The 17,881-nt window shown below is 36.6% G+C and overlaps 4 protein-coding genes across 5 annotated transcripts; 3 read left to right on the top strand and 1 right to left on the bottom strand.

Moving 5' to 3' along the window:
- The first annotated feature begins 1,484 nt into the window (after nt 1-1,484).
- On the top strand, nt 1,485-6,367 carry LOC102583659 (LRR receptor-like serine/threonine-protein kinase HSL2). The gene is made up of 2 exons (XM_006357680.2): nt 1,485-4,398; nt 5,715-6,367. Exons 1-2 carry the CDS (start codon nt 1,818-1,820, stop codon nt 6,101-6,103), a joined length of 2,970 nt encoding a protein of 989 aa, XP_006357742.1. The 5' UTR covers nt 1,485-1,817; the 3' UTR covers nt 6,104-6,367.
- A 252-nt stretch (nt 6,368-6,619) lies between these two features.
- LOC102583337 (tubulin alpha-3 chain-like) lies at nt 6,620-8,690 on the top strand. The gene is made up of 4 exons (XM_006357679.2): nt 6,620-6,927; nt 7,079-7,313; nt 7,405-7,775; nt 7,936-8,690. Exons 1-4 carry the CDS (start codon nt 6,835-6,837, stop codon nt 8,590-8,592), a joined length of 1,356 nt encoding a protein of 451 aa, XP_006357741.1. The 5' UTR covers nt 6,620-6,834; the 3' UTR covers nt 8,593-8,690.
- An 888-nt stretch (nt 8,691-9,578) lies between these two features.
- Nucleotides 9,579-12,720, top strand: LOC102583008 (cytochrome c oxidase subunit 6a, mitochondrial). The gene is made up of 4 exons (XM_006357678.2): nt 9,579-9,803; nt 10,110-10,216; nt 11,523-11,565; nt 12,437-12,720. The coding sequence occupies exons 1-4, from the start codon at nt 9,686-9,688 to the stop codon at nt 12,469-12,471; spliced, it is 303 nt and encodes a 100-aa protein (XP_006357740.1). The 5' UTR covers nt 9,579-9,685; the 3' UTR covers nt 12,472-12,720.
- A 1,113-nt stretch (nt 12,721-13,833) lies between these two features.
- On the bottom strand, nt 13,834-17,869 carry LOC102582437 (uncharacterized protein DDB_G0290685). 2 transcript variants are annotated; one of them, XM_006357677.2, is made up of 3 exons: nt 17,462-17,869; nt 14,847-16,709; nt 13,834-14,735 (listed from the first exon to the last, which is right to left on the bottom strand). In XM_006357677.2, the coding sequence occupies exons 2-3, from the start codon at nt 16,678-16,680 to the stop codon at nt 14,110-14,112; spliced, it is 2,460 nt and encodes an 819-aa protein (XP_006357739.1). In that variant the 5' UTR covers nt 16,681-16,709; nt 17,462-17,869; the 3' UTR covers nt 13,834-14,109. The 2 variants fall into 2 exon arrangements, with proteins under 2 accessions (XP_006357739.1, XP_006357738.1); XM_006357676.2 differs by having other exon boundaries at nt 13,834-16,709; nt 17,462-17,868.
- Between the last annotated feature and the right edge of the window lie 12 nt (nt 17,870-17,881).

The raw sequence follows: 17,881 nt of genomic DNA, 5'->3' as shown, positions 1-17,881 counted from the left end.
ATGATTTGACTCCGGCATGAAGCATATAAAAATTTTATTCCAGAAAACAACGATTTATTCTCTATTGGAAAATATTATATTTTTATACTAAATTTTATGAAATTATAATATTTTTTACAGTAATATTGGAAAATAAAATAAATAAATAGAAAAAAGGAAAATAATGAATTATCGTTTTTCATTTCTAAAATAACAGATTATTTCAAGAAATTCGAATTCTAATAAAATACCTCTTTGATCCATTTTAAAGTTTTTTTTTTTGTAATAAATGATGGATATTACATCCACTTTTAATTGTCATGTCACATTTTTCGAAAGTCAATTTGACTAATTTTCACAGTTAAATTAGATTACATTAATTTAATATTTTAAACAAAAAATTTAGATATTCAAAAACTATACAAATAGTACTATAAATTCCAATTTTTTTCGCATATCAATATGATGAAAAAATACATCATAAAATATTAGTCAAAGTTATTATTGTTTGACTCTAAAAAAAGAAACTATGACAATCAAAAGTCGTCGGATGTAATACTACTCTCTAAAAGAATATTTCCTTACTTAAAAGAGAAATAGAGAGCAATCATTATAACTAATGCAAGTATTAGCTAATTGCTTTAATTAACGGGTCCATGTCCAAATATTCATGGAAAAACAAGTTTGCTGGATACTATTTTTCTAAACGTGGGAACACTTGCCAGGAACATAAAAACAAAGCCAAACAGGACAACACAAAATAAAACAAATCTTTTGTGCACTTGATAGTTGATACACAAGTATTTTAGATTTCAAAAGTAACCTCTCTTTTTTTTGGCTCTAAATAATATGATAGTAATAATAAGTTAATAACAAAAAATTCTAGTCCAAATGTGATAATAAACCTTCAACGGAGCATCATTTTGTTATGCCTCTCCCCCATTATTTTTATATATATGCTAAACTTATCTTAGCCTCAAATTATAAGAAGTGTGACAACTTTTCTAGAAGATTTTTTCGTCAATTAAAACTTGTGTAAGAAAAAAATATTAGATTCCGAATAATGTAATGTTGAAGAGTTCTTACCCTTGTCTCCATAAATTTAAAATTTTCGAATCTAAAGAATTCCATTCACATTTCTAAATTTTCTCCTTATAGGAACTATTCTAATATTCATTGAAAAAGTATCCAACCCAACTAAAATAGTCAAATTTTGAAATGATACATCCTCCTTTTTGATTCCTTATTTTTTTTTCCAAGAATAAAAGATAAAAACTTAATTACTTTATTTCCATTTATTCTTTTTGAGTCAAAGTAAGAGTGTGAGTGTGTGACTCATACTTTAAGAAAATTAATTAATAAAAGAAGTAATTTAAACTCAAGATTTTGCATTCCCTCTTTCTAACTCTTGTAATTAATTAGAGTAATAATATTAATAAAAGAAGTAATTCCCTTGTATTTATAGTACTACATCTTTTGTGATACTATATTATAGTGGAGTACTAAATATTTTTTTTTATGCCATATAATATTTTGAGTCCAAAAACCTTATCATTACTCTCTGCTTCAAGTTACTGCAACTCTTGTCTTGTTCTTCGCCATTAGAGTCCAATACTAGCTTTTTTTTCTTCTAATGTGTGAACACTCTTCACGCTTTCAGTACTATTTCTTCTCCTTAAACTCTGCTTCCGTTACACTTGTAATCCATGCAAAAATTCCCCCCACCTCTTTCTAACTCTTACCTTCCCAACATTCAACCTCCATTTACAGATGTTTATGATTAATCGGTTCTTGCCTTTTTAAGGACTTGGAGGTAGGGGAGATTCATTCAGTCATCAATGGATTACATGAAGCTTCAATTTCTGATACTCGTTTGTTTTTTTCTCTTCATTGTTCCGGCGAGTTCATCGCCTCGGGATATCGCTATTTTACTCCGGGTTAAGTCCGGCCAACTCGATGACCCGAATGGGTTGCTTGATGATTGGAACGGGTCTGCTCCAAATGCGCCTTGCAGCTGGAACGGGATTAAGTGTGATCGGAAAACCGGTCAGGTTGTGTCCATTGATTTTGCAAGTTTTGGAATCGCTGGTCGTTTTCCTGCTGATTTCTGCCGGATTTCGACTTTGCAGAAACTCAATCTGGGTGATAACAGTTTTGGTGAGTCCATTTCCTCTGACTCATGGTCACTCTGTTCGCATCTACACTTTTTGAATATTTCTTTAAATTTCTTTGTTGGCCGGCTGCCGGAGTTTATTACCAAGTTCGATAACTTGACCATCCTTGATGTTAATTCAAACAATTTCTCCGGTGAAGTTCCGGCGAGTTTAGGCCGTTTACCAAAATTACAAGTGCTGAATATAGCTAACAATCTCCTCAATGGTTCAATTCCTGAGTTCTTGACGAATCTTACCGAGTTGACTCGATTGGAAATTGCTGCAAATCCGTTTCAGCCAGGTCCATTGCCTTCCTCAATCGGCCGACTCGGTAAGCTTCGAATTTTCTATGCTCGGTATGCGAACCTTATTGGAAATTTTCCAGATTCTATCAAAGACCTGAAATCTATTCAGAATTTTGATGTGGCAAACAACAATCTCTCCGGAAAAATTCCAGAAAGCTTCGGAGAACTCAAAACCATACAACAAATAGAGCTCTTTGGAAACCATTTTTCAGGCGAATTGCCGGACATGTTTTCCGGTCTTGGTTCTCTTTCCAGGTTTGACGCTTCTGAGAACAATCTCACCGGGAAAATACCTGAAACCCTTGCCCATTTGCCATTGGAATCTCTAAATCTCAATGATAACCAATTAGAAGGCGAAATTTCAGAAAATTTAGCTCTTAACCCAAATCTTAGTCAGTTCAAGCTTTTTAACAACAGATTTTCAGGTACTTTACCTCAAAATTTTGGTTTAAGTTCAGATTTAGATGAGTTTGATGTCTCCGGCAACAATCTAAAAGGTTCTTTACCTCCCAACCTATGTTCTAGAAAGAAACTTAGGATTTTGAACCTGTTTGATAATAAGTTCAATGGGCCAATCCCAGAATCCTATGGGCAGTGTTATTCACTATCATATGTGCGTATCTATAACAATCAATTCTCTGGTGAATTACCAACTGGTTTCTGGGGATTTGATGGATACACATTTCTTGAACTGCGAAACAACAACTTTCAAGGTTCAATTCCAGCTTCAATCTCCAATGCTCGAGGCCTGACACAAATTCTTATCTCCGGCAACAAGTTCTCCGGGGAATTGCCAGCAGAACTATGCAATTTGGAAGAGGTTGTGATCATGGACATTAGCAAGAATCAATTATCAGGGGAGTTGCCTTCGTGTATCACAAGATTGAAAACATTACAGAAGCTTGATCTTTCACAAAATAGGATCAAGGGTCAAATTCCCAAATCAGTTAGTTCTTGGAATGACCTGACTGAATTGAATTTAGCTAACAATCAATTGACAGGTGAAATTCCTGGTGAGCTTGGGACGTTACCGGTCTTAACCTACTTAGACCTTGCCACAAACTTGCTTTCTGGCGAAATTCCATCTGAGCTGAGCAAACTCAAGCTCAACAAATTCAATGTATCAAATAACAGGCTGGAAGGGAAAGTTCCACTTGGGTTTGATAACGATTTTTTCGTCTCAGGTTTACTGGGCAATCCGGATCTTTGTAGTCCGGATCTTAAGCCTCTGCCCCAATGCCGAAGACCCAAAAGTGTAAGCTTGTACTTGGTGTGTATTTTATCAGCTTTTGCCTTCATACTTGTCGGGTCACTTGTTTGTGTCTTACTCAAGGCCAGTAAGCTGCTACCAATCCGTAGCAAGCGTAAAAGTGTGTGGAGAATTACTGCATTCCAACGCGTCGGTTTCACAGAGAGAGATGTGTTAGATGCACTGATAGAGGAAAATCTCATTGGAGCTGGTGGGTCGGGTCGTGTGTACCGGGTCAAATTGAAAAACGGACAGATGGTAGCAGTGAAGAAACTTTGGGCGGCTAAACGGGAAAGAGAATCCGAGGAGGTGTTCAGGTCTGAGGTGGAGACATTAGGGAGAGTCCGGCATGGAAACATAGTCAAATTACTATACACTGGCATTGGTGATGACTTTAGGATATTGGTGTACGAATACATGGAAAATGGAAGCTTAGGAGATGTATTACATGGGGAAAAAGGTGGCTTGTTATTGGATTGGCCGAGGAGATTTGCCATAGCAGTTGGAGCAGCTCACGGATTGGCCTATTTGCACCATGATTCTGTGCCAGCAATAGTGCACAGAGATGTTAAGTCTAATAACATTTTGTTGGACGAGGATTTCAGGCCCAAAGTGGCTGATTTTGGGCTAGCTAAGGCAATGCAACGGGATGCTGAGGAGAGTGAACAAGCCATGTCCCACATTGCTGGTTCCTACGGCTACATTGCACCTGGTAACCTTAAATTCCTTATTGTTTTTCACCATTTATTTTAGGTCCAATGACTGTTAGAAATTTTCTAGTCTTGTTAGAAATTTATTTGCCAATAAAAAATGTTGAAAAAATCTAGTGCTAAGGAGACTATTTAAAAGAAAAAAAATATTGAACCAAGATAGGCATAAATGAAGTGGTATGGACAGCAGGAATTCATAATGCTAACCTCTACTTGTTTGGGATCAGGGCCTAATTATTGTTGTCGTTCAACTTTTTTGTTAACTTGTTGTGAAAAGATATTTAATATCTTGCGTTTGGCATACCAAGGACATCCAAAAATAGTTTTGTGGAAGTTTTGGTTAACTTCACATACTATCTTAAAATTTTGATTTGATTTGATTTGAAATTCTTTTATATGAAGCCAGAGAAGATTTTAGGAGATGATTCAAACTTAGAAGTAGATTGGAAACTTTAATAATATCCATTTAATTGTAGCATCTAGTTTCATTCCTCTAACTGGACGTTGTTTCTGAAGTCTGCATATTCTTGTTTGGCTTGCTAATGCTTGATTATATGTTTAACAAGGGGATTTGTCAAAGTAAAATCAAAGAATGATTGGGCATCCCATTTTTGAAGTCTGCATGACTATTTAGTTTTAACTACCTGTAATATTTAATCCTGAGTTTCGTTTGGGATTTGTCAAAGTAAAATCAAAGCATAGTTGGGCGCTCCTTTTTCTGAAGTCGGCATGACCATTTATTCTACACCGGTAGTAATATTTAATTCTGAGATCACATCAAATTATTGAATGATTTTGTCACCCAATGTTTGTTAACACAGTCAAGATTTGTTTGAAAGAATAAAAAATAGGAGGGTCATGTGTGTCCTGTCACCTAGCATTTGTTAACATATTCAAGATTTGATCTAAAAGAATAGGATTGAAAGAGACATGTGCCTAAGTATTGTTACTTATTTATCTAATTTATCGATATCTTAAATTCTATTTACTCCCATAAGTCCTCTTTGATTGGACATACAGTTTCATCTTTTTTGTAAAGCTGACACTATCCGGTCTGTGGCTCTGCCCATGTGCCCTTCCTTTGCAAAACTGAGAGAATACAGAAACCAATATCGTTGATGGATATTTTTTGATGGCCTTTTGATACTAGAAAACATTCCGGTTGCAATGACAAACAGTTTGTTAAGTTGATCTTGGCTACTTAACGATTAGGAAGATGCTAAAGTTTGCTAAATATCTCATGGGATGGCACATGTGTTATCCAAGGTTTTCAGCTGCACGTTTAAACTTAACCTCGATTCCTTTGTTTCAATTGCAGAATATGCATACACTCTGAAGATCACTGAGAAGAGTGATGTTTATAGCTTTGGTGTGGTACTGTTGGAACTAATAACTGGTAAAAGGCCTAATGACTCCTCTTTCGGAGAGAACAAGGACATTGTCAAGTGGGTGTTAGAGGTTGCAACATCGTCTAAGAAAGATGAAGGAACTGGCCATATTGTTACGTGCGCAAGTGGTATTCTTGATTTGAACCAGCTAGTTGACCAGAGAATGAATCCATCTGCAAGCAATTATTCAGAGATTAAAAATGTTTTCGATGTGGCTTTGCTTTGCACTTCAGCATTGCCTATTAATAGGCCCTCCATGAGAAGAGTTGTTGAGTTGCTGAAGGTTATCCCCTCTGCTCGCTCTAAAACAACCCATTAGCTTTTCACAGTTTCAACATGTCCTTGCTCAAGTAACTTGATACTATTGTAAACTGTAAAAGAATGTGTGAAATTAGGTGTGTTTAGGTCTGCTTCATAGGTCGATTTAGTTTGCTTGCTGTGGTTTAACAAGTACCTTGTTAGATACTCCAGTACTACACAGAGTAGCTTAACTAAAAGTTTGCTGACCCTGTAAAACTCATGTTGTAACGACTAAACCTTAAGAGTTTTTGTTGCAATATATGAACTTTACTATCATATACAAGTATTCTATTCTGTATCCATGAATTACTTTTTGTTGGAATTTGATGAGAACTTCTATGAACAAATACAAAATGAAATTTATCCACCCAAAGTCAAAAGTTGGAATATTCCTTCTTTCTGATCTATTTTTCCAACGTGCAGAAGATTTCACTATATTTTAAAAAAAATATTTGTTGATGGAAATAAATAAAAATGACAGGTAATATGAATTTGTTTCAAAATACACAAAAATATTTCCTCATTAAAAAAAAAAACCAATTCTGTGTGTGTCCATTAACTTTAGACATTGTCCCTCCATTTATTTATGATGTCTCCGTAGAATCAGAGAAGAAGCGGAGGAGCAGAGCAAAGCATTCAAATTCTGGAGATCATCGGAAGTCTTCATAAAAAGCTTCTTCATTGATTCTATTGCTCGCTCATTCTGCAAAAAACATACCATTAAAAAAAACACAGACAAAAAAGAGAAAGATGAGGGAATGCATATCCGTTCACATTGGTCAAGCCGGTATTCAGGTCGGCAATGCTTGCTGGGAACTTTATTGCCTCGAACATGGCATCCAGGTCCTCTCCATTTCTTTAAGTTTTCTTGAATAATGTTAATATGTACATCTTTCATCTGTCTTTTCATATCTTTAAGAAATGAGTGAATCATACCGTCAATTAGTTTTTTCTCATCCCATAATGTATCCTGAATTATTTGTGTGTTTAATAGCCGGACGGCCAGATGCCAGGAGACAAGACTCTTGGAGGAGGTGATGATGCCTTCAATACATTTTTCAGCGAAACCGGCTCAGGGAAGCACGTTCCTCGTGCTATTTTTGTTGATCTTGAGCCCACTGTTATTGATGAAGTGAGAGCTGGACCATATCGCCAGTTATTTCACCCTGAACAATTGATCAGTGGCAAAGAAGATGCAGCGAACAACTTCGCACGAGGACACTATACAAGTACACATTCTGCACCTTATTCAATTGTGCCCTCATTTTGAACTTGTGATGTAACTCTTGAGAGTTCTACTATTTTGTTTTTCTTTACCAGTTGGAAGGGAGATAGTTGATCTTTGCTTGGATCGAATCAGAAAGCTCGCAGACAACTGCACTGGTCTGCAGGGTTTTTTGGTCTTTAATGCTGTTGGTGGAGGCACTGGTTCTGGCTTAGGTTCACTTCTATTAGAACGTTTGTCAGTGGACTATGGTAAAAAATCCAAGCTTGGGTTTACTGTGTATCCCTCTCCTCAGGTTTCAACCTCTGTTGTGGAGCCATACAATAGTGTTCTGTCAACCCACTCCCTATTGGAACACACAGATGTTGCTGTCCTGCTTGATAATGAAGCCATTTATGACATTTGTCGTCGATCCCTCGACATTGAACGTCCCACCTACACCAACTTGAACCGATTAGTGTCACAGGTATTGGCACATTTACAACTCCTCCATTTTGTAATGGCTCAAGCCTAACTATAAAGGTATTGGGGGCCAGAGCAGACAATACCTCGTCAGTTGAACCGTTTGACCCTTGTATGATTTTGTTTCTCTTATCAATGTAATGAGTTTTCTAACTTCTAATCAGGTGATCTCATCTCTCACTGCTTCTTTGAGGTTTGATGGAGCTTTGAATGTTGATGTGAATGAATTCCAGACTAACCTGGTCCCATACCCAAGGATCCACTTCATGCTTTCGTCTTATGCTCCAGTTATATCTGCTGAGAAGGCTCACCACGAACAACATTCCGTGGCAGAAATCACCACAACTGCTTTTGAACCAGCTTCTATGATGGCCAAGTGTGATCCTCGTCGTGGCAAGTATATGGCGTGCTGCCTAATGTATCGAGGGGATGTGGTTCCTAAGGATGTGAATGCTGCTGTATCCATTATCAAAACCAAGCGTAGCATTCAATTTGTTGATTGGTGTCCAACAGGCTTTAAATGTGGAATCAATTACCAGACCCCAACCGTTGTCCCCGGAGGTGATTTGGCCAAGGTACAGAGAGCAGTGTGTATGATATCCAATTCCACTAGTGTTGCTGAGGTTTTCTCTAGAATCGATCACAAATTTGATCTAATGTACGCGAAAAGAGCGTTTGTTCATTGGTATGTTGGTGAAGGCATGGAGGAAGGTGAATTTTCTGAAGCCCGTGAGGATTTAGCTGCACTTGAGAAAGATTATGAGGAGGTGGGTGCTGAGTATGGGCAAGGTGAAGAGGGTAGTGAAGGAGAAGAATACTAATTAATGAGTGAAGATCATTAGATGTTTTTTCTATACGCTTAATATTTGTAAAAATAGATCACTTTATACATGTACATGCTAAATTTCATTATCGGATAACTATACAACTTTTCATTTTGTAATAATACATGATATTTTTTGAAAGATAAAAGAAGTGTGATAATGATGAGATCTTATAAAATGAACTGTTCTTTCGATCTATCAGACTTGTAACAAAATGAAAAAATATCTGAGGATATTGCTCAGAGGTTGAACAAATTTAGAAAAAAATGAACAATATTCAATCTTTCTCCAGATATCTGGTTATCAATTTCTTTCACATGCCCCCGACTTCCGTTAGTTTGTGCTTGATTTGGCCTTTCGAGTTACGCAATTAATTAATTACTCAGCCAAGATCCTTTATCAAGAACATTGGGCAACTCATCTTGAAGAAGAACTGCTTTACTTGATCACTTTGACTTTGAGAATGACAATAGTTTTGACATCTTGATTTGTCGAATATCAAGAATTTACAAAATATTCAAAATATCTCTTTTAATGGAATATGTGTGTGTGTGTGTTTTTTATAGATGTGAGCTAGGGTGAGTAAGCTGTGAGCCTGTAAAGATTTTTTTAAGGAACTTTTAATGAATTTTTGAGCGTAAAAGTTATGGATTGAACTTGTCTTGTTTAAAATATCTACCAGAGTATTAATAATAATCAGAGAAATTACAACAACAATATTATTAAAAAACTAACATATTTTGTTTTGCAGTTCTGCAAAAATTGAGTTTTGTAAAATTGTTTTTGAATTTTCAAATTAAATTTGTTTGGAGCTATTAAAAATTAACTTTTTGAGAATTACCAAAACCAGCTTTTATATTTTTTTTTATTAAAAAACAAAATAAAATTCTGCTGATCTCTATTTAAAAAAATTGTCAAACAAACCGACACCTTAAACTTCGTCAACATTCCAATAAGGCACATAAATACCGGACCTTAAAAAGACTTTGCACATGCGAGAAGGTAAAGCGTGAGAACTTGGTTAATAATAATAACAGAGGCGAAAACGGAAAAGTCAATCCACCATCACAGAGAACAAGAAAATCCCTAAATGGCGACGGCGATGTTCAGATCTAGTATTCTCTCCACCCTCCGCGGCCGCGCTCCTCGTGTAACGCCGGCTCCCAAGAGGACTTTCTCTTCTCACGCCTCCGTCGAAGAAGAGGCCCGTATGTAATCTTTATTCATTCTCAATTTGGATTAGGGTTTCTTCATTTGTGCTTGCATTAAATCCGATTTCTAATCCTTAATCTACAGCTCTCTGTTTTCTTTATGCGTTTCTCTAGATCTTGTGTTGCGTGCATATTGTATTTACATTTTCTTGAAATAGGACAAGTCATTAGTATAAAATGGGCCTGAACGGAATTGATATAAGATTGATATAACGATCCTAACTAGTTTGGGATTGAGGCATAGTAGGTTCGTTTTTCTTGAAGTGATTAACCTGAACGTGTATCCTCGTTTTCTGTGGCCAGGGGAAGCTTCTAAATGGGAGAAAATCACTTACGTTGCAATAATATCCAGCACTATTCTTGCAGTGGTTAATCTCTCCAAGGGTCATCCTCACAGTGAAGAGCCTCCTGTAAGCTTTGTCAATGAATTTGTTTTACTTTCTTTGATGTCAATAATCTTCGTTTTTTTTGTTTGTATTCAACGGTATGTTCATGTGTCTATCCATCCATTTTAGATGCAGATGTTAGGTTAATTTTAGAAATTCTTATTGGTTTTGTCTATTAGAGGTTATGCACTTGTTTCTTTCCAGGTAGTGGAAATAATTGTTTGATCCTTCGGTCCATAATATACCTAAAACAGGGTAAATAAGTGCAATGTGTAGAAATATATCACATATTCATAATGAACGTCCATAAAAAAGGTTTAAGCAGCTGGGAAATTTTACCAACACTTGCTATTGCAATGAGGATGTTTCAAGTGTTTAACTATTATATTCAAATTTCCAGAGGAGAATTGTGACACAACTCCTTTTCTTTACAACTTCATGATGAAGAATCTCATTCATTTCCTGAGAAAATAAGATACTATGAATAAGCTTGTGTGCTTGAGATACTTATAATTTAAGAAAGTAGTTAAAATAACTATTGAACCAAGATATGAATCAACAATAGAGGACAGAGGGCATCAATATATTAGAGGTGGAAGGAGTAGGAAACACTACGGAAGGAGTGGCAGTAAGAGAATAGGAGGACATTTTTGTGTCTGTTCCAAGCCAGCTTGCGACTAATTCCACGGGGCGATGGCTACCCTCAGTCCCTCACCAACACAGTTACCAGATAACTCTGTCCCCCAAGGCTTAGAGAAGAGAAGGAATACATTTCTTTAGAAAGGCTAACTGACCAAAGATGATCATTTTAATGTTTTTTTTTGGAAAAAAATTCCATTAGTTTCTTGATAGGTCAATGTAAAGGGTAAAGTATTTATGTGATAATTGACTTATGTTTTATATAAGTGGTCGTTGAAGAAAATATTTAAATAGTAGTTGAGAAGGCTAAATGACGGAAGATGGTTCTTATGTTTCAATTTGAATTCTTTAACCAATGGAGGAGTTATAGGACTATTATTATGAATGGTTCGATCATTTTTGTGATGTCCCAAAATGGAAATTTTCATATAATTGGACTGGAAATGAGTATTAAGGGAGTTTTGAAGAATTAGTCATCGTATAGAAACGTTTACTAAAAGCTGGACTTTTGAGAAGCCAACATCTAATTTCAATCCTTGGCATTTTGGCTATTTTGAGATTGCATGGAGGGGAATGTATTGATTTTTTTCAAAATGATAGTAACACGAGTGAAGTGTCTCAATCTATTTACTTCAAGATGTCAACATGGAAGATTGTTTTGATGTTACATCTAATTTTTATGTCCTTGCAGGCTTACCCATACTTGCACATTCGCAACAAGGAGTTTCCATGGGGTAATTATGTGACAAGTCATTTTCTGATTTTCTCTCTCAATAATTTCATGTTTACGGACTCATGCTTGGTGGTTTGACTGTATCTGACCTTTGATGGTAGCAATGCCGTTACCAGCGTTCAGCACTTGTTTGATAAGAAGAGTTTTACTGATGTATTACCTTTTTTTTTTCTCCTTTTGAGGTTAAAAATGTTGCAGCATGCTGTCAATGGTACTGAAGGGGCGATGTTCTCCTTATTGAATTTCCCCTTGGAAAATGATGCTAAAGGTTTAAATAATTGAGCATAAGAACATTATATGTTATTATGTTAAGTGTATATGCATCATTTGGAAAAAAAATTAGCTGGAAGAAAATTGCTAGATTCTTAGCACTAGGTACAGAAAATGCAATTATTCCCTTGATATCCCCTAATACATTTTGGAATTGATGATATTTGCTGCAATAGTTAAGAGGCAGGTAATTCGTTTCAACCCATATATTCATGTGGCCTGGTGTTGTTGGCAACTTGGGCAGATAATGCAATGAGTGAATTTTTCTTTTAGTTTCGTCTGTTGTGAAAAGAAAGTCAGAAGTTGAAATCAGAATTTTCATGTTCTGCTGCATATGCTTATCTGTTGTTTTGCTGGTTGATAATTAAAAGCTTCGAGTGCCTGTGCTAAAGGCCTCATTTTTAGTGTAAACATGATGTTGCATATTTGTATTATTTTAATTGTTAATTCAGGGCCCATAGCATGTTGTTGTACACTTTCTAGGATATACTTATTCTGATGTTGAAATTTCCATGTTTGCCATATTTTGTGCATGCATTTAGATCTGCTACCTGCTTAGGCAATGTTGTAATACCATTTTCTCTGGCCTTTGGTGAATGCAGGTCCAGATGGCCTTTTTGAGTCCAAGCACCATTGAAACTGCACGGTTTCTCTGTGAAGGCATTTAAATAATTCCTGTCCATCTGCGAGTATCATCATCACATTTGTTGTGTGAAAGCTGTTGAATTTTCATGAGATGTCTTCTGTTGGTTCTTTTCAGTATAACTAACTATTGCCTTCACTTTGGCGTATCTGTATTTTGCAGTATACTCTTGCTTCTTACAAAGCGATTTTTAAAGAAATAAGAATTGAGGGATGATTAAGTCATACCAGTTATTCTTTTCAACATAGTTGCTCTTAAATGTCCCATTCTGAATGTCTTTAATGCATTTGTATCATCTACTTGAGGTATTATTGACATCTGGGGTTATATTTCTTCATCTTTTCATTGGGATCGGATTAAATATGGATTTGTGCCGTGAAGTCCCACATTGGGGGTAAATCACTCCCTGACTTAAGCGTCTCTGTGTCAAGGGGGGATTCGTGCTTATTGGTACAATATAAGGGACGGATGTGATTATTTTGGCTGACCAAGCCCTCCGTTGAATGTGCTACAATACCCTATTTGCCACTAGTAACAGATGTGGCATTGTCAAAAAAATTGTTAAACAGTGAAGATTTTCAGTGACAGATGTGGTTTGTAATTGCTTGAGGACGGTCTTTGGTGACCATTACTTTACTATGTCCTGTAATCTTTTCCTGGGAAATTCATTTAGGTGACGTTTAGGAGTAATTTGATAAAAAAAATCCACATACAATGCAGAATATTTTGAATTTTTCTTTTTTTCACATAACACTTGACATAAATCATTGCAAGGTTTGATTTCAAATTTCATATAAGCATAACTAATAGCCCAATATGTTGGTCTTGAATGAATGTGTTAATTTATGATGGAGAATGTGGAATAAGAATACTAGGATTAATCTATGCATAACTTAGGAAATATTTAGGAGAACAGAGATCTTTTCCGTGGCATAGTTTTTAGTACAATCTCTGCATCTCTATTTAAACGCATAAATAGAAAATTTATCATCTATAAGGATGAAGAATTTTAAAATTGACAATCTTCCGAGTCTTCTATTTAATGGGACGACGAATCTCTATGATTTATAAAAGTCACCAATTAAATGAGAAAAACGACATTGCCATTTTGTAGAAGTCAATTTATCTTGCTTGTTAGAGGTATTTACAAGAAAGTGTCAACCGATCTTTTTTTCCCTCAGATACAATGGTAAGAAGAAGATCTAATGGAAAAAGCTACAGTCATTGTATACTCTACCCTTACAAACTCCGTCTATGGGATTACACGGGATATGTTGTCATTGTATAATGGTGAGAAGCACCTTATGCTTCAATCATTGTAATTGACTAATCAGATGCTTTTGGCAATATGTTCCAAAGATGAAGAAAACCTTTATCATTAATAATGCACGAAAAATTGCATGTTTAGACATGCAGATACATGTTTATGGGATAGAGATGAACAAGTAACTGAGTTCTGCGTAACATCAAACTATATATTTGTCACATGATGGCTCTTCGGAATCGACAGGCAAGCAAACCGAAGTTATCTCACTTTCATATTTGCCTTAAAAGACTTTGGAAAAGGCAGCAAGAAGAAAGAATGTGAATAAAACCTTGGCATAAAAATAGTACTACTACTACGTATCTATGTTACTCTGCTGTAGCTTCTTCATGACTGTTCCCCTCGCTTCCTGTCTGTGGCAATGTTCCCAGATCAGTACGAGCCTCTGTCTCTTCTCGAGGAATCGCAGAATCTGTCGACTCGACTTGCTTTTGCTGGCTATCATCAGGTTTGCTATTTGAGGTGGAAGAATCAGTTAATTTGGGGTCTGTCTCATCATTGTCATTTGAGGGATTTATTTTGTTCTCAGAGCCTGTATCAGAATTATTATCTGATTTCTGGTTCGCCTCATTTTGATCATTCCCACCTCCTGTTGACTTCTCAGTTACACCAGCTGTTACAGAGTTGCCATTTTGGTCAACTGTATCAGAGCCCTTTGAACTTGTTACTGATTCTTCATCTGCCGAGGAATTTGAATCTTTTTTCTCAGACTGCTGCTCATTTGGATTGTTCTGTGTGCCATCTCCAACAGAAACAGCTTCCTTAATTGAGTTGTTCTCATTTTGTGTGGTTTGAGAGGCAGAACTGTCATTTTCCTGCTGCTGTTTGTTGGCATCATTGGTTCCTTCTACATGATTGGAGTCCTCGCCGGAGTTGTTCTCATTTTGTGTAGTGTGAGCAACAGAACTTTCATTTTCCTGCTGCTGTTTGTTGGCTTCATTGGTTCCCTCTGCAAGATTGGAGTCTTCACCAGAGTTCTTCTCATTTTGTTTGGTGTCAGAAGCAGAACTGTCCTGTTCCTTCTGCTGCTTATTGGCTTCGTTGGTTCCTTCTGCAAGATTGGAGTCTTCACCAGAGTTCTTCTCATTTTGTTTGGTGTCAGAAGCAGAACTGTCCTGTTCCTTCTGCTGCTTATTGGCTTCGTTGGTTCCTTCTGCAAGATTGGAGTCTTCACCAGAGTTCTTCTCATTTTGTTTGGTGTCAGAAGCAGAACTGTCCTGTTCCTTCTGCTGCTTATTGGCTTCGTTGGTTCCTTCTGCAAGATTGGAGTCTTCACCAGAGTTCTTCTCATTTTGTTTGGTATCAGAAACAGAACTTTCCTGTTCCTGCTGCTGCTTATTGACATCATTGGTTTCTGCTGCCAGATTGGAGTCATTACTAGAGTTGTTCTCATTTCCTTGCTGATGTTCATTAGCTTTGTTGGTTCCTGCTGCATGATCTGAGTTATCACTAGAGTTGTTCTCATTTTGTATGGTATGAGATGCGGAGTTTTCATTTTCTTGCTGATGTTCATTGGCTTCATTTGTTCCTGCTTGATTGGAGTTATCATTACTGTTGTTTTCATTTTGAATGGTTTCAGAGGCAGAATTGTCAGTTTCTGTCTGCTGGCTAGTGGCTTCATTGTTTCCTGCTGCAGCATTAGAACTGCCCTCAGTGTTGCTTTCATTATTCACTTCTCCAACAGAATTTGTATCTGCAGAGCTATTTTGTTCAAGCATCTTATTTTCTCCAGCATCTGAATCCAACTTATTTTTCTTTTCTTGCAACTCATCTTCTCCCTTCTTGGATTCCTCCTCATTATTCAAGGCTACATTACCATCTCCTTCTGTACCAGTCATGTTTTCAGAATCTGAAGTTTCTTTGACCAATGAACTCTCTTCCTTGCCACTTTCCACTGTTGAAGCCTCATTAGTCGTATCAATCTCATCATGAACCTTATCTTCTGATGAGCCAGATTCTTCAGTTTTGCCTTGGTTCTCTTCCTTCTCTTTGCTGGCTTCATCAATCTCTGTGCTGTCTCCCTCATTCTTCTCTCCTTTGCTCTCGTCATTCTCTTTTACTTTCCCTTCATTACTTTCTTCCAATTCCACCGACTTCTTGTCACTTTCATTTTCAACTTCTTCTTCACTTCTATTTATAGAGGTTTCTTCACTTCCACCCTCTTCACTTTGTGCCTTCTCCTCTTTCAAATCAGTTCCCGCATCAACATTTCCCTCAGTTCCCTTCTCTTCACTTTCACTGTCATTGTTCTCTTTAACATCCTTGACTTCCTTTTCTAATCCCTGATCCTTAGTTTCTTCACCCTCAACGTCACTTTGCTTTACCTGATCTTTTTCACTATCTTCTTCTCTGGTTTCATTAGCTTCACTGTTATTGGTATTCGTGTCAGTGGCTTCCTCATTACTCTTGCCTTTGCCATCGTCAGTGTTCTCTTTGCTTTCTGCTTCAACATTTTCTCCACCCACTTCTTTCTCCTGGATTTTTTCTATCCCTGTATCCGCATCCACTGAATCCCCTTTATGCTCACTATCCTCCGCTGATTTTTCTAGATCATGGTCATGCTCCTCCACTTTGATGTCATCATCAAAACACTTAAGCTCATCTTCCTCTGTCACCTCCTTCAGCTTCTCATCATCAATATCTACTTCCTTCTTTTGAGGTAGGAGGTCCTTCCTTCCAAACCTTATAACATCATTGTCAGTTTGTACCTTCTCTGAGGCTCGTGTGCTTTGTTCAAAAGATGCTTTCTTGCTCCGTGAGTGCTGGACCTGGTAAAGCAGCCAGATACAAACACCGACAAGTACACATATCTGAAGAGCATGCTTCACCTTGAAACCTTTATTTCTCTGTTGGTTTCTACGCGGCGAGTACTTGAACATGATGATATTCTTTTAAACCAACCACAGCTCTAAAAAAAGATCCAAAAAGAAGGTGCAATTTAGGGGCTTGTGCCAAAGAGAACCCACAAAAAACACTAAATTTAGCTTTACAGAATACTGACATATATCATGAGAATAACACCAAATTGGTATATCTAAACAAAACAAAACAACAATACTGCTTTACAGAGGCCATTGTAGACAGTGTTAGACAATCAAATCGACTTAGTTAAACTAAAGATTGGTTACTTTCTGGATCTGAGTTACTACTACTTCCTTACTTCCATCCAGATCTAAACAGTGGCCGGGGGAGCTAACAAGATTCAACAACATATGCTGCAATAAGTTTGGCAGATGCCAATGAAAAAAGGTAAGGATTCAAGAAATTGGTCATATCAGATACACATGTCTGAATATTATCCTTGAATCAACAAGCAAGTTCTCAATCATTTATTCAACTCAAGATAACCCCCAACATGAGACACAAATAGGGAATCATTTTAGCACAATTCATTGAACTGTGGATGTGTTACATAATTTAAAGTCAGGTACTATTTTAACATAATGAAGGCGACCAAGCACATAAACTATTAATGAAGAGTGGCAGGCAATTGAAACTGCAACAATTGAAGCACATCCAGAAATACAAACACATTGTTTTCAAAAGATCTGCATTTGTCAATATGCGTAGAACAGCAAGGATAATATATCCTAACAAACTATTCAAAACAACCTAAAAATTTGATATCTTTCCACAAAACTAAAAGAGAAAAAGGCATACCTGATGCACTAATAGAAGGGAGTCTCTGAGTCTGGATGCAAGATCCCAATGGTAATGAAGCAAAAAGTTGGTAACTTTATAGGCAAATTTGGTCAATGATTAGAATAGAAGAAAAGGTGCAATAGTAAGATCCTTAAACCGCAAACTTAGTAATAATATAACAATAATATGCTTCTAATACTGGAACCCCATTAACAATATTGTGTGAAAAAGGCAAAGGGAAAAATGGTTTAAGAGTTTTATGGGTGACAAGTAGTTTTTGTAGAGGTTGAATCAAGAACTATCAAAAGAGGTGAAGATGTGACCTTTTCTGTTTCCTTTTTTTAGTTTCAGATCAAGATCCAGTTTTTCTCACTTTATTTGGAAACCAAACCACACATAATTCCCCTCCTTTTGTATAATTTAAACATCTGTAGCGTT

This window comes from Solanum tuberosum, unplaced genomic scaffold (assembly GCF_000226075.1).
Source record: "Solanum tuberosum cultivar DM 1-3 516 R44 unplaced genomic scaffold, SolTub_3.0 scf00244, whole genome shotgun sequence".
Classification (NCBI taxonomy): Eukaryota; Viridiplantae; Streptophyta; class Magnoliopsida; order Solanales; family Solanaceae; genus Solanum; species Solanum tuberosum.
The sequence above is the reverse complement of the archived record's forward strand: the minus strand, read 5'-3'. Positions and strand labels throughout refer to the sequence as shown.